Source organism: Protopterus annectens, chromosome 2.part0, assembly GCF_019279795.1.
Source record: "Protopterus annectens isolate FY-2018-M chromosome 2.part0, PAN1.0, whole genome shotgun sequence".
In the NCBI taxonomy this organism is placed as follows: domain Eukaryota; kingdom Metazoa; phylum Chordata; order Ceratodontiformes; family Protopteridae; genus Protopterus; species Protopterus annectens.
In genome coordinates this window covers 1,948,192,656-1,948,207,670 of record NC_056728.1, presented here as the reverse complement: position 1 = coordinate 1,948,207,670, position 15,015 = coordinate 1,948,192,656, and the positions used below count along the sequence as shown (strand labels likewise).

The window sequence follows — 15,015 nt, the reverse complement described above, 5'->3', positions numbered from 1 at the left end:
AATGAGCTTCAGTCAAATGAGTTTTCAGTGGAGTTTTCAGTGAATTGTGCTCAGGCAATTCATTTTCAGTGAAATGAGACATTAACAAAATGAGTTTCAGTGAAATGTGTTTTCTATCAAACAAATTAGACCCATTTATGTATGTATGTGATTGCATGCATGCATAGAAGTGAGAGTGAGATTGATCGAACCTTTACTTTACACTTACTAAGCAATGTTTTTGCTGTTTAGTGGCAATAAAATAAAAGTAACTGATTATTTAAAAAAAACAGAAAATTGTGTTTTTGTGTGTGTGTGTGTGTGTGTGTGTGTGTGTGTGTGTGTGTGTGTGTGTGTGCGCGCACACGCGTGTTTGCGTATCTTTGTGTGTGCTCGGCATACATGAGAGGAAGTGTGTGTGGGTGTGTGGGTATGTGAGAGAGAGTGAGAGAGACACTGAGCAATTGAGCAATGGCAGCAGCAGCAAAGAGGTATGTATACCTCTTGACCTCTTTGGTCAAGATATCTGGATAAAACCTAAAATAATTGAAGGGGTGGCTCTAAAATAGGAACAGATTTTAAATGTTGCTGTTTGTTTTGGCATCTGTTTTCATAGGTTCATGGGTGTTTACTAGGCTAATGATCCCAAGGGCCTTTATAAGCCTAGCCATGCAGCCCAAATCTCTGACAAATTCTGGTACACTTGATAAGTGTAAGCATGGGCTTGGAAGATGAAACATCCAGTTTATTCAGGAATTCTACAGTCCTTTCAATTTGTTATAGCACTTGCAAAAAGCCGGAAACAGTAGTGATCACTCAAAATAATTTAAAGCAAGTGCGATTTAGCAAGCAATGGTACTTAACTTTCCTTGGATGGCACTGGATACAAGTAAAACACTTTTGAAATGCAAACTAGGATTCCAAGCTTTTCTGTGCTCTAGGATAGTGAGCAGGAAGCAATATGGAGTAAAGAAGGTTTACTCAAGAGCAATACTGGTTTTCTGGGTCGGCACTTAGTAGCACAGATCTATGGAAACAATAGGTGGGATGGGTACATAAATAGCTTATAGAATAGACAGTATTAATGAAAGAGAGGAGGGAGGGACTTTGCAAAGCTGAATACCATAAGTGGTGGAAACCAGAGGCAGTCTTATAAAACCAACACAGCAAAAGGATGGGATGGCTGAGAACATTTTTTAAAGGATCAAGCAGGCTAGCTAGAAAGGCATCCAACGAAACATAGACTATATTGGAGCTCTTACAGAAACTTTGGCTTAATTTGTTAGTGGCGGATGGGACAGACAAAGAATGCAACTTTAAGCAGGTAAATGAGAAGCAGAATATAAAAGCACTGATGCACAAACTGGAGCAGAGGCAATTCTCTCACTATTGAACTTCTGCTACAGTATAAGGCACTAGACAATGCAGAAATTTGCCAGTAATACTGTTTATGGAAAAATGCAGTAATAAATGACTAAGGCACAGATCTGTAGTAGTAGTAGTAGTAGTATGCAGTTCTACCAGCTAGATTTAAAATACAAGCTAATATATTTTACTAGTAATTCTGCTTGTGGAAATAAAAGTTTAGAATAATGCAGGTGCACAATCTTTTCACAACTGCTAATTAAAATACAAGACAAAAGACCCAGAACAAACTAAGAAATGCAAACAGATAATTTTTTGGGTTAAAACATAAAACAGAGTAGAAAAGTACAAAAAAGTATCACCACACAGATCACTATGAGTGCAACTTAAATGTTTAAGCAGAATTTAAATAATTAAAATAATTTATTTCTCTTTCCTTTTTGATGAGAAGCTAGTTACTCTAAAGAAAATGAAGTATAAAACTGTGTAGTGACTTCAACCCTGAATGATTTGCCAGGAAACCACTGGCCTGCAGCATCAGGGCTCAGAACGCCCATGGGTGTGTGTTATTTACACAGCAACACATGCCCTGTTGGGCACTATTGTTTGCCCATTGTACAGAAGAAAACAAGAAACTGAAAACAAGAAAAAAATCATAAAATTATTTAAAGACAGTGCACTTGTAAGATCTGCTATGTTGTCAATTTCAGATGGTTAACAATATGATAAAGAGGGAAACAAATGAGTTTGCAAGCCTTAAGTTGCTATTTCCTTGCATTACTACCATATGCAGATTTTTATTACTAGCTACTGTGATTAACTGCAGCTGTGTATCATCACTGACATACAGACATGTCAGTTTTACTTTGGTACTTTGCTTTGTGTTTACAATACTCATCTTCTCTTTCACAGACTCTGAGTCTAACCTGTACTGTCTGTGGTGATCCTGCACCTGACGTGGTCTGGTTCAAGAATGACAAAGAACTGGAACTAAACGACCATTACAGGGTTTCACTGGAACAAGGAAAATTCGCCAGCCTGACAATCATAGGAGTCTGCTCTGAGGATTCGGGTAGATATGGCATCAATGTGAAGAATAAGCATGGTGGTGAGACAGTGGATGTCACTGTGAGTGTGTACAAGCATGGTGAGGAACTTCCACCTGCCAAGCTTCCACCATCACATAAACCTGCCCCTGTGGATCCTGCCCCAGCAGCCCCAGCCCCAGCTGCACAGCCTCAAGTCCAACCAATGAAGAAAGAGCCCACAACTAGATATGGGCGACCATCTAGGAAGTGAGAAATGAAGACAGATACTATGTCTAACATAGGGTAAGCATGGTATGAGCTGTAGTGAATCTAAACAAAATGAACTTTATGTCACACAATTTAGCAGTCTGCACTGCTCTGTATCTTTTCTTTTGATTTGCCCTACATTGGCACTGTCTTTGATGTTGCATTACTGTACAGTAAATGTTTATACAAGATAACCTGTTTTAATGGTGAAAAATGATAATGACCATAACACTTCATAACTTTTGGGGGTGGACAACAAAGATGAAAAAAAAGACTTCACTGTAGCAAAAGCTGGATATCTCTACCACCCCTCTACTGACTAAAATAAAATATTTTTATGTATAATAGTACATAATATTGATAGCAATAATGATTTCAAATGTTTCATAGTATTTGCTACTCTTCTGATAATGTAGTAAAACATTTGGCGTTCATTTTCTTTATGTGATGACAATGTTGTTACACTATATACCCCTTTCACCATTCTTTCTTTCATTGTGATGTTATTCTTCTGGTCAATCATCCCTGAGTAGATGAGCTACTTAGATAATACAGTTTATTGATTGTTTTCTGTCTTCCTGTAGTTTGCTAATAAAGCTTCTTTGTCACAACCAGTATTCTCATTGAAAGTTTATTTATTTATTTGGTTTTATTAACATAGCAGGTGGGCTGGTGTAATGACCCTTTTAAGCCACAATCTTGCAAAGGGCAATGCACAAAGTGAACAATTTTGCATAAACAAAACATTTGGCATTAACATAGCATTGTTATGATTTTGAGACAATACATGACTGCAAACCACAATGCTACACATTTACAAAGCAGCCTTATCATCTTATGGTAGTAATTTATCATTGGTATAATAAATCTGCCTTGTGCTCATTATAGTCACAAATAAGATAACCTATATAAGGCACCCATAAATGGAAAATCAGATCACAAAACAATGGATGTAGGATGTCAGAATTGTTTTCCATTCAACTGCTTGCTGCCTTTTCAGAATCCTTTTCTAGTCTTCTAAATAGTATACCATGGGATAAGTAAACCATATGATTTAGTATTTTCTTTTTCCACTTTACTAAGCTGATATTGTCTGCATTGCCATATTCAGTTATTCCACCAAATCACAACTCACAGTAGATATCTTCACAACATACTCGTGAAGTGCCAAGCAATAAGTAAATCAGTTAAGATTTTTCAAAGGATGATAAATAGAATGTCCTTTGGATTTTGCCATGCAGGCTTGAGCTGTGGTAATAATATACATAAAATTCAAAAAGGAAAAATGGCATTTAAATTGAACAAGCTGCTTTGCCTTCATTCTTGTTAGCTATCAAGTGAAAGTTGTGAAAAATAAAAGCTTTTCTACCTCAAAATTTGTCGGCTATCTTCACTCCCCTTGTTATTAACCAAGTTAGCAAACTTTTGTAAATATATTCAACCAGATAACCTTTTATCTGAGACTGGAAGGGATTTAATATCAGCTGTGATGTGGAACAAAAAGAACTAAACCAATGAGTTTGCAAAGATCCAAATTGATGCCATGCAAGTTTTTTTTTTTCTTCTGCAATTTGAAGGCAAGCAAAAAGGATATTGCAGTGCTAATATTGCATAGCTATGTGGGGAAAAAGTAGTAACAGGCTTTATAATTATGCAGAAGCAAAGAAGATAGTGTTTAATATGGCATAGTGGAAATGACAAAATAGAACTGATGGGTGCAAGGCTTAGCTCACAGCTCAGCACTCAGCCATTTAGATCACTACAAAGCAGATAGTCTGTAATATTGCACAGCCATAAAACATTACATTTAAAACAATGACATCATTCAACATCTTCACATGGGAAACATAGATGACTAGCAGAATGGCAGAAATGTGCTGAGCACTACTCAAGCATAGTAAAATACAAAACCGGAAGATGAAAAAAGACTACAAACAAAGAAATAGATCTGCTCAGCAGAGATGGACTATGCATCCATCTTATTTTATCCCTTTACCTTTTTCGTTGAATTTGTAACAGGTATTTTTTTTTCTGTCAGCTAATGCCCAGCAAACTACACTCACTTCTTGTAGGATAGGATATCCTTATGTTTGAGCAGTTTATCCTTAAATTGAGCTACTGCTACTTCACTTTCTCTCTTTATATAAAATAACATTTCCTCTAATCTCTGCAGAACAGCACATCTTGCATTCAGTGTGTGGTTTCTTGTCTTCATACATCTCGTTTTTGAAGTAAGTCTTGGAGCTAAGGGATTCACTTGAGGTTTTAAAGTTTACCATGTGTAACTTCCCTTTTGCACTTATCAAGAATATACATTTAGAAGATTTAGCCTGTCTGCCTCTGCTTTCAGATGCAAAGTGTGCATGAGCATTGGGTCCTTTTTCTAAAATGCTTTTATCCTCCCTTTGTACTTATGTAAAAACTCTAAGAAAGTAAGGAAAATCCAGGAAAGGTATGATCTTCTCTGTGTAATACCTTAAGCTTCCTGTAGTGATGGCCCATGGGAAATGTGTCTGAATGCCCATGACGTTTTACTTTCTGTCCTTTCCTGACCTCATTAGTACAACCTAAGTAGTTTGCCTATCTATACTTTAGAAACCCAGAGCTTAAAACCAAGCTTGCTGTTCAGAAACATTAAGGTGCTTTTGAGTGATTAACTTTTTACTCCTTGTAATTATGCTGATGAGGCCTACAAAACTGTTCACAGCATACTAAACAGTTTTCCTTTTAATCTTTGAAGTGTGAGGATAATAACCTCTTGTTTGCTACTACCCATCTTTTTCGTATACCCTCCAGTATTTCGTGCCTCCTCGCTGCTTTCTTACATTACTTACTTCCCATTACATCAGCTGACATGACTATCTACAAGTCTTTTTCCTGCACTTGCTGCAGTTTGCACTGGATTTAAGACTCCATGCTATTATTCATTCCTTCAGTGTTCTCAGTTTTGTGAAAACAATAATTCAACACCTTTTTATACATAAGCCCTGCTGAAAGAAATTGTGCAGTAACAAGGAAAGGACAAAATTCCTTCCAGACCTTAATCATGTGAAAATAATGACTTTGAAGAGGAAATATTTGTAGTGATCTCTATGGTACCCCGATATTTATCATCTTTTCCTCTACTGATTTGTGACTGTCAACTTGATATTTATCGGACAGAAAATCTTAATGTGTCAGCACATGTAGACATTGATGTACACCTGCAAAGAGAAAGCCAGGTACATAGAATTAAATGCCATACCACACTGTAGGGGAAAAACCGGTATCTTACATGTCTCACCCACAACTGAATGTGTAAAGTGCAGATTCACATAAAGAGCTTACAAGGTACTTTGTGCCACACATGTCTCATACCTGCGAAAGTACCTGTGCAGACTACACTTAACATAACACACAGGTAAGCTATAGGGGGCAGCATGTTGTGCAGTACCATACACCAATGGTCTGAGCTAAAAACCACATCACATATATGTACATGCCTATTTGGAAATATGCAGGTCTGGGAACATATGTAGCTTGACAAAAAGATGACATGCCATATGAAATATGTAGAATAACAGGCTGGTAAAAGTATTGAAAATGTACAGTAAAATGATATGGCATATGATGAAAATGGAGGAGAATGAACCACTCAGAGAATAAAACACAAATAATTACTTCCTGTGTATGCCTATGGAAACTGTAACAGAACAAATTGGTAATACTGACATAGAGAGTATTATTTTTCATTAAGTCTGGCCAGTTAGCGGTGTAGATGGGTTAGTGATACCAATAGAAACAGTGGCAAAACTCATCAAATTCATACTGTAAAGGTGTATGCTGGGTGAGGGGTGCCATACCTATAACTCACCCCACTTCTTGCCGCATTGCAGTCTTGTTGATCTCACCCTGCCTGATAAGTCCCATGCCTGCTGCATACTCTGGCTCTTGAACACTGTCACCATCTTAGTACTTGGGATAGACTGCAGGATCTCTGAGAATAATGTGAGCATCAGCTCGATCAGGGGTAGTACCTCCATTAGGCTATCACATAGGGAACATTCTCCCTATTATGCCATTCTAGGATGGTAAGGTAGTTACTCACCTGTATGAGTAACCTATACCAGTGAACTGCAGCTAGATAAGCAATGCCTTCGTACACACCTTGAGTCACAACACCTACTACATCCTGATGGTATGTGCACATTCCTGTTTTTCATCATCATTGTTAATGCTTTTTTGTCCATGTGATCCACACTGTGGCCCACTTTCCTACGTCTAATTGACCCACTCATTTTTCCTTTGGGGCATACTTCCATGTGGAAATTCAGTGGACAGGGCAAAACTTTAATCAATCTGTACTTACGCAAGAAACATTGATTTGAGTGTGGGCCAGTTTAACAATCATGCAGATCCTCCTCTCTTTCCAGGCCTTACCCCACCATCTGGCAGCTGTGATGATACAGATGCTGCTCCACGGGGTGTTGGGGGGCACATAGATAAGAAGTACACATGACAAATCCTCCTTGCTTCAATAGTATTATGACTCCTCAATGTATATGTTGCCATCTAATTTCCTAGTCCCCTTTTGGGATGTGACAATGGGTCAAACCTCCTCTTCTCCAGGATGAGCAAGTCAACAAAAGCGTTTCTGTCCCATTTCCCCTGCACAGCTCTTCCAGCTTCCAGTGCTGCTACTCAGACACAGAGTATCTGTGCTGTCAGACATTTATCTCTCTATGCAGCAGAGCCAGGCAGCATCCATGCAATTCATTGCTTAAAGCAGTGTTTCTCAGCTTCACTCTAATGCTGTATTTCATCAACAGCTATGAAAGACCTAGAATATATATAGTTAACATACAAGTGTGCATCAAAATCAACATATAGTCATACAGTGGGAAGCAATGCAGGTATCAATACTCATCACATCCCTGATTCAGCTTATAACATCCTCCACTGACTGAGTGATGGTCCTTTGGTTCAGTCGCATCTGTAAAACAATATCTGACGTGAACTCAACAATGCAGCAGTCACTTTCATATATCAGTGCTATCGCTACTTGTCCTGTTTGTTGTGCTATGAGGCTCATATAACTTATAGGGTGTAGCAAATCATGTCCTTCTTTGAAAACACCATGCAGTAGCAAACAGTGCTATCTACTAACAGACATAACACTGTCAACTGGACTAGCCTTAAAGCAATGTCTTTATGGCCAAGTAAATCTGACATCGCTAAACTGTATTCAGCTCAAGTTTGCAGTCCTTAGCAAAACATATGACAAACCCCTGTGTTTATAGCTGTATCCCTTGACATCAAGTGTCATACCATATGTCCTTATATGCATTATATCATTATATCAGTTCCACACCATACAAACTGTAATAATGTCAGAGAAAGGAGCATGCAGCAGGTGAATACAACAGCACTAGTAATAGTGCACAAGTTGTACTGCACACCTTATCATGTCTTCTGCTAAAGTGCTATAAAGTGACATAATCTAGGATAGTACACAGATTGAATGCATAATGTTAAAAAAATGCCATGTGCATTATGCTATAATGAAATGTATAACTTAGAAGTATATTGTTAGCACAGCTATGTCAAGTGGTTGGTATCACAAAGAATGGCAAGGAGGCATGTAGTACCACCATCAAAAGCCATGTTGATAACTTGTTTGAACCCACTGATATCAGTGAACTCTTCTAGACGTCCATAAATGTCATCAGTGACAGCCATTTCACTGAGAAGAGGCTGCAGGGTAATCCCCCATGCAGTCTTTAGGCACAGCATATGTATTGCTGTTTCACATAGTACTTTTCCTTGTTCCTTGCACTGTGTCACCCATTATGGCATGACCAATTGACTCATGAACACAGATTGGTTGTACAGCTCTTACTATAGTGTTGCAGGAGAAATGAATGGCACAATATCACCATGCGCATATATGGCATTGGTAACAAGGCTATATTTGCGAACAGAACTACAGTTTGTATTCGATATTAAATCACTGCCCACCAGTACCTGCATCTAGTGACAGTCTTTTCTAATGTCCCAAAACCTGACATCCCAACATGTAAGTGTGTTACAAATTGCATATCAGTATTTCTGTTGGAGCACAGCTGCATCTAAACTCTTCTTTCTGCCAACATTTTGGCTCTTGCGGGGAGGGAACGACCTTGTTGGATGAGGGGGTTACATGCTCAGTTCTCCAGTGTGCCTCCACCATGTGGAAAGATGAATGAAGGATTCTTTGTTACTGTGATAATTAGAAATTTATTGTCTCATAATCTGAAATAATCTTCTTTGTGCTCGTGCTATAAAGCATTTGCAAATTCTATCCAGCACTGACTGAATGGAAATTAGATAGCTCCCTTACAATATTGGCCTGGCTATGATAAGGAAACTGTGTGAACCAGTAAATTGCAAACATAGATATGGTGCTCAAAAACTGTCAAAAGGATTTGATAATCCAGTGTCATGACATGATAAGGAATGGATTTGTGCCATTACATTGTGGGCAAAACTATAGTGCTCACTAGCTGTCAAAAAGGTGATGTTACCGTAATATTAATGATAAAAAATACTTATATTGACAGGCTAGCCTCTTTATGCCTCCTACATCCTTTCATCTGTAAATATGCTATCCCTAAGGTCACTTAAACATGAAGTAAGTGAATCCATACTTGCACTGAGGTTCAGCAAACTCACAGTTAGTATTGTGGTAAGCATCTCACAGTGGCTCAAAGGCACATAATTAATGTGTCATTGAGCAAACTGCATGTTTCCATATAGAAAGGAAGCACTGTCCTTTATCATATGTTGGATTTTCATTCTGTTTCTCTTCCATCTCCCTTCTGTTACTGATAAACATCTACACCTTCCTGTCTATTACATTATTTATTATAAAACATCTGAAGCAAAACCTATTTATCAATTTATTTATTACCATTTGTTTTTTGTGATAGTCCGACTGAGCACAATACCCCTTTTCAGGGTAGGCTCAGAGAGGAAAGCTCAATATAAAACACATTAAGTTTACAAAAGGTTACAGTAAGAAAGGTGAATACAAGTACAATAAAACATTTTACAGGCAACAATCAGTTAAATGTTAGAACACCAAAGGTGCATGTTATAGCATGGGTAAGTCGTGTTAACTACTAAACCAAAAGAGAAAAGAAATGAAATATATTGAACATTAAAAACAGCTAATTAAAGCTATTGCAGTATGGAAATGCATTATTTGCATTGTCCATTTACAATATGGCAAGGCATAACATAATAAGAGAGAAAAAATAAGATATGAAAATTCTAATTACGTCTATATAACTCTAATTAATTTTAATACTTTCCCTTCATAATTGTATCTTTAGCTACTGTGGAAAAACATATTATAAGACAATTATCTATTACAAAAGGCAGGAATTCTGTCCCCTCCCTCCCCTCCAAAAAAAATAAAAAAAGACAGATCTATTAAAAATGTGTGCCCCATTTTTTCTGAAATAATCATTTGTGTCTTCCTTCTGGAAAAGAAAATAGCTTTAAAAAATCAACAGGTTTCTTGTCAGATAGTTGTTGATAAAAAAAATAATGTAATCTTGTGTCATAGATTAACAGATTGTTTTATCCCAATAATAAAACAGGTTCTGACGTTGAGGGAAGATGGGCGCGATTCTTGGCTAGGCTTATAAAGGCCTCCGGGCCAATAGCCTAGTATCATTCTATGAACCTATGAACCTATAATGCTAGTAGTTTTCTCCTTTAGCTAACTTTTCATTCAGATTCTCAAAACTGAGCATACTTATGACTTGTCATTACGTAGTACACCACTTCATAACTTCTGATTCTTTGTTCAGACTGTTAAATTGCTGGTTAACAATTCTGCCTGCAATAACCTGACAGCAGTCACTGCACTTTTCCTGATATTTTTTTTTTCATTACTGAAACATAGACAAAGGTACTGAATAACAAATTTGAAAACTTTAACTGATGTGGCTAATATGTGTTTGACATTGCAATTTTGAAGTGTGAGTACAATCGGTGCAGGTCATAAAGAGAAAGACTGTGTATTCTGTTATCATTTTAGCATTTTGTCACTGCAGCTTTTTTCATTATAATGTATTCAAAATAACAGTATACAGTATACCATCATCTATATCTTTCATAGATATTAAGTACTTATGTAAGAGACTTAGCATGGAATCTAGATATCTGTTAAGACAGACAAGGTTAAGTAACTACAATATAAAGCCACAGTATCGGATGAGGTAATCCACAAAATGGGCACTATCAAGCCCAACATGTAGCACATACATAGACTGGCATATGTGTTCTCCTTTTACGTACTCATGAAAGCGTTACTTCCCAGATGAAAGATGAAAATTGACAGCAATAAATGTAAAAATAAAGTATGAAAATTCCATGGTTATGATGAATATAAGGGAGGATACCACACCCTTGACTACACCAAACCATTTCCAAACCTTGTAACTAAAATTAACACAATTATGATTTCATACTTAGGAAATCATAAATAAATAGTATTATCAGATGACACCAAACATGTGCTCAGAAGAAAATGCGTTATAATACCAAAAATGAATTTCTTGAAAATAACTGGCAACTTTTGCTTTTACTGCCTACAAAAAAACAGTGGGTGATATACCAACTAATAAAACGTTATACTGTCCTTATATTTTTTTTTTAACAAAGAGGGAAAGGGAAAATGAGATGGCAGCAGCCCCTTCCCCCAAAAATACTAAGTTCAGCAGTTTCCAATGCAGTTTTTCACTTTTCGTGAACTTGCATTATTTAATTTGTGTTCTGTGCTGTAAACATTATTTCTCTACCTGTACACAGTTATAATTAACATATTAATTGCATATCTGCAAATGTTCTGCCTATTATAGTCAGAAAAAAATGAATGCATGCAACAACAGTTTTTATAACTGTTATAGTTAACTTCTGTTACTATAATGGTTGCATGTTGTTGTGATTTATATTGTTTCAATCAACCTGCTCATATCCATTTTGGGATGCTAACACTAGAGAGAATGCCCAAAGCTGCTCAAACTGCAGGAGGTGGGGGATGCTACACTTCAGTATACGCTAATGGAAGAGATCAGACCAAAATAGACAATATTTTGGAGGAAGAGGAAACAGTTAACAATGATGACCATGAAGTGTGAGTTGCTATATATAAGTTAATGTGACAATACATTGGATAAATATAAAAAAATCAGATATATTAAGAAAATGTAATATTTGAATAATTTCATTTTATGGCATACAGAAGATCTGCATGTGTTTGAGTTTGTGAAGTTGCTTTCAAAGTTACTTAAGCTGTAGGACTTGAATGTATCATAAAAACAAACATTTGCCTCAGATCTGTTGACTTGCATGAACCTTAAGATTATTATTTTTTTTTTTGCAATGGAAACCAGAGATTGAGAACAAAGATGGCTGCCGTTCTATAAGCACTGCAGTACTTCAGCTCTTCAAATACCTGAGAAAAAATCAATCCTGTAGAGTTATACTTAGAGTAAACAAATTAATTGGCAGTTATTACTAATTGACCAGAAGTCACTTTTGGTTCTGAGAAAGAAAAATCGAAAAAAAATACTTGGTAATAGCAGGATTGGATCTGATTGTCAGGTTGACTCTGAACAGAGCACCAAACAAAGGACTGATTGATCTCACTTTTGTAACTTTTCTTTGGGAAATAAATCTTCGTGCAGAATTTCGAAATGTCAAAGGAGGACAAAAATATGGAAACTACAACTTCCAAAACCAAGCTGTCAGCTTTGCAATCACCAGATAAAGAATCTTTAATCAAGAGACAGAAAACTATCAAACAGCAAGAGACTGCAAAAACAGGGCCATCAACAAAATCTGATCAACAGGTCACAATGGAAGAAATCAAATCAGCATTGCTACCTATACAGGATGCCTTAAAAGAGCTAACATCTCAAACACTTTAATTTAGTGACACATGTAATCGGATTCTCAAAAGAATGGAGAAAGCCGAAACTAGAATTGCTACCAATGAAGACAATATATTAATGCTCACTAAAAGAACAGAGACACATGGAACTGACATTCAAATGATGCAAAATAAAATTCTGGACTTGGAAGCAAGATCCAGACGTAACAATATAATCATTAGAGGGATCCCAGAATCTATTCAATATAATGACCTGATCACTTCTATTACACAAATATTCGAAATACTGCTCAAGGACTCTGAGGTTGTTAAGCAGATGGTCATAGAAAGGGCGCATAGAGCATACAGAGAATCTCAAGCTTCAAATATACCCAGACCTGTTTATGTTAAAATATTGAACTACCAAGATGTGAGCAAAGTACTGTTAACTATTAAAAAATCTGGTGGATCTATAATGTGGCAAAATAATAAAATTTCTAGAGCACAGGATTTACCAACACAAATAAGGCAATCTAGACAAATGCTGTCTCCATATTGTAAGTTTCTGATTGACAAAAATATCAGATTTCAAATGAAATATCCTAATAACCTAATTTTTACTGTGGATGGCATTAAATACTCTGTAAGCACAAGGAAAGAAGCAAGACCTACTTTTTTGAAGATTTTTAAGGCTCTCCCATCTTCAGAAATGTGAACAGTCCATTTTGGCTTTCTGCAGCACCAGGGAGAATGGGATGTTTCATTTATGACAATCTGAGGCTTTACAATCCTTTGTCTGTTCTGTTTCTTGTAGCAGGCCTGGAATTTTATTTTCTTATCTTCTTATCTCGTAGTTTCAGTTGATTGAACTGCCTTTACAGTTTAAATAGCTGAGAAGAAAGAGGAACTGCTGGCGAAGTAAAAAGAAACCTGTTCGGACTTATTTTGCAGGAAAAGGACTGTAAGATAGTGTGTGAAGTCAAAGTGATGCAGGTAAACACTGTGGAAATGCATTGTGTATTAAAAAAGGAGATGGTTATGTGTAGTGGCAGAATAAGGTACTGTAGTTTTTTTTTTTTTTATATTTGTTTTCTCTTTTTTTTCCTATATCTCTCTTCTCTTTACTCCTTTCCTTTATTCCTGTAGATAGGTGGTATTATTTCTAACTGATAAATGATGTAAAAATGGTTAGTTGATCAGATTTAAACAATGTGCATATAATAATAAAAGAACATAAAAGAAGTTATTTTTTATGTGTAATTTAAGGCATTTTTTCTTATTTCTTCTCCTTTTGCTGTGCTCCCTTCATGCTTTTTTTCTCTTTTTTTTTATTTTAACCCCTTGGTTCCTCTCTTATTCACATATGGTTATTACAAATGAAAGTGCCATTATAGTTTTATTTTGAACTGCATTGGTTTTCAATATTAATATGTTAGTAGGTAAGTTGTAGGGGAAGAACAAAGCAGATTAAAGTAGTTAGATCATTTTATTCAGTAGATACAGGATGTTGGGAAATGTTAAATAACTGTCTGCTTTCTATGTCAACTAATATTTAATACTGTATAGAACAACAAATTAGAATGTTATTTGCCATTGATGAATATAAAGCTGAAGTGAACTGAAGTACATTAGAATCTCAGGGTACAATTAGTTTATTTGTATATCCATAAATATGTACAGAGCTGTAGTTACCTATAAGTAGTGTTTAGTAGGGAATGTCAGAATTAGGCTTTGTAGATGTAGAAGTAGTTGTTGTAGGTTTTTTGCATGGGGTTTCATTGTTAAATAATAGAATTAGTAGATTAGTTACTCAGATGGTTTCCAGTAATGTAAAAAACCTATGTTCATCCTGGTCCAAAGGAATAGTGGGTAGGCACTGGGTAGGGATAGGATGGCAGTTTTGCTTCCATACAATTGATGATACGCCAACTTATGTTATTCTAAGGTTGCTCAAAGAGATTAGATATCGAGTTATATTTCTAATGAACATTAAATGTGGATAATAGAATCTTGGAATGTCAAAGGACTCCAGAACATGAAAAAAAGAAAGCTAAGGTTGCTCAAAGAGATTAGATATCGAGTTATATTTCTAATGAACATTAAATGTGGATAATAGAATCTTGGAATGTCAAAGGACTCCAGAACATGAAAAAAAGAAAGCTGTTTTTTCATTTGTTTCTCAAATCATCAGCATGTTGTATTTTATTACAAGAAACACATATGACTAATGATCAGTGGGAGTCAGTGAAGGATAAGAAATGGGTTAGGAAGATTGTGATGGCGGAAGGAACAACAAATAGTGCAGGGGTGGCAATTTTAGTTAAGAATCACTTTCAGGGAGATATTAGGGATGTGAAAATGGATCAGGAGGGTAGATGGTGTTTGGTCCTTCTCACATCCAAATGTTATGATAAACCTATAGTACTAATATATGTATATGCCCCTAATGTTAATCAGCATAATTTCATAGCTTCA

At 36.3% G+C, this 15,015-nt stretch overlaps 1 protein-coding gene across 1 annotated transcript in view; it reads left to right on the top strand.

The window, feature by feature from the left end:
- The window catches only part of MYOM2 (myomesin 2), a 688,720-nt gene extending 685,464 nt beyond the window's left edge, over positions 1 to 3,256 (top strand). Inside the window, exon 37 of the mRNA XM_044061901.1 lies at positions 2,257 to 3,256. Coding sequence (XP_043917836.1) covers positions 2,257 to 2,643 — 387 coding nt within the window. The 3' untranslated portion in view covers positions 2,644 to 3,256. The remainder of the gene's footprint in view (positions 1 to 2,256) is intronic.
- Positions 3,257 to 15,015: the final 11,759 nt, after the last annotated feature.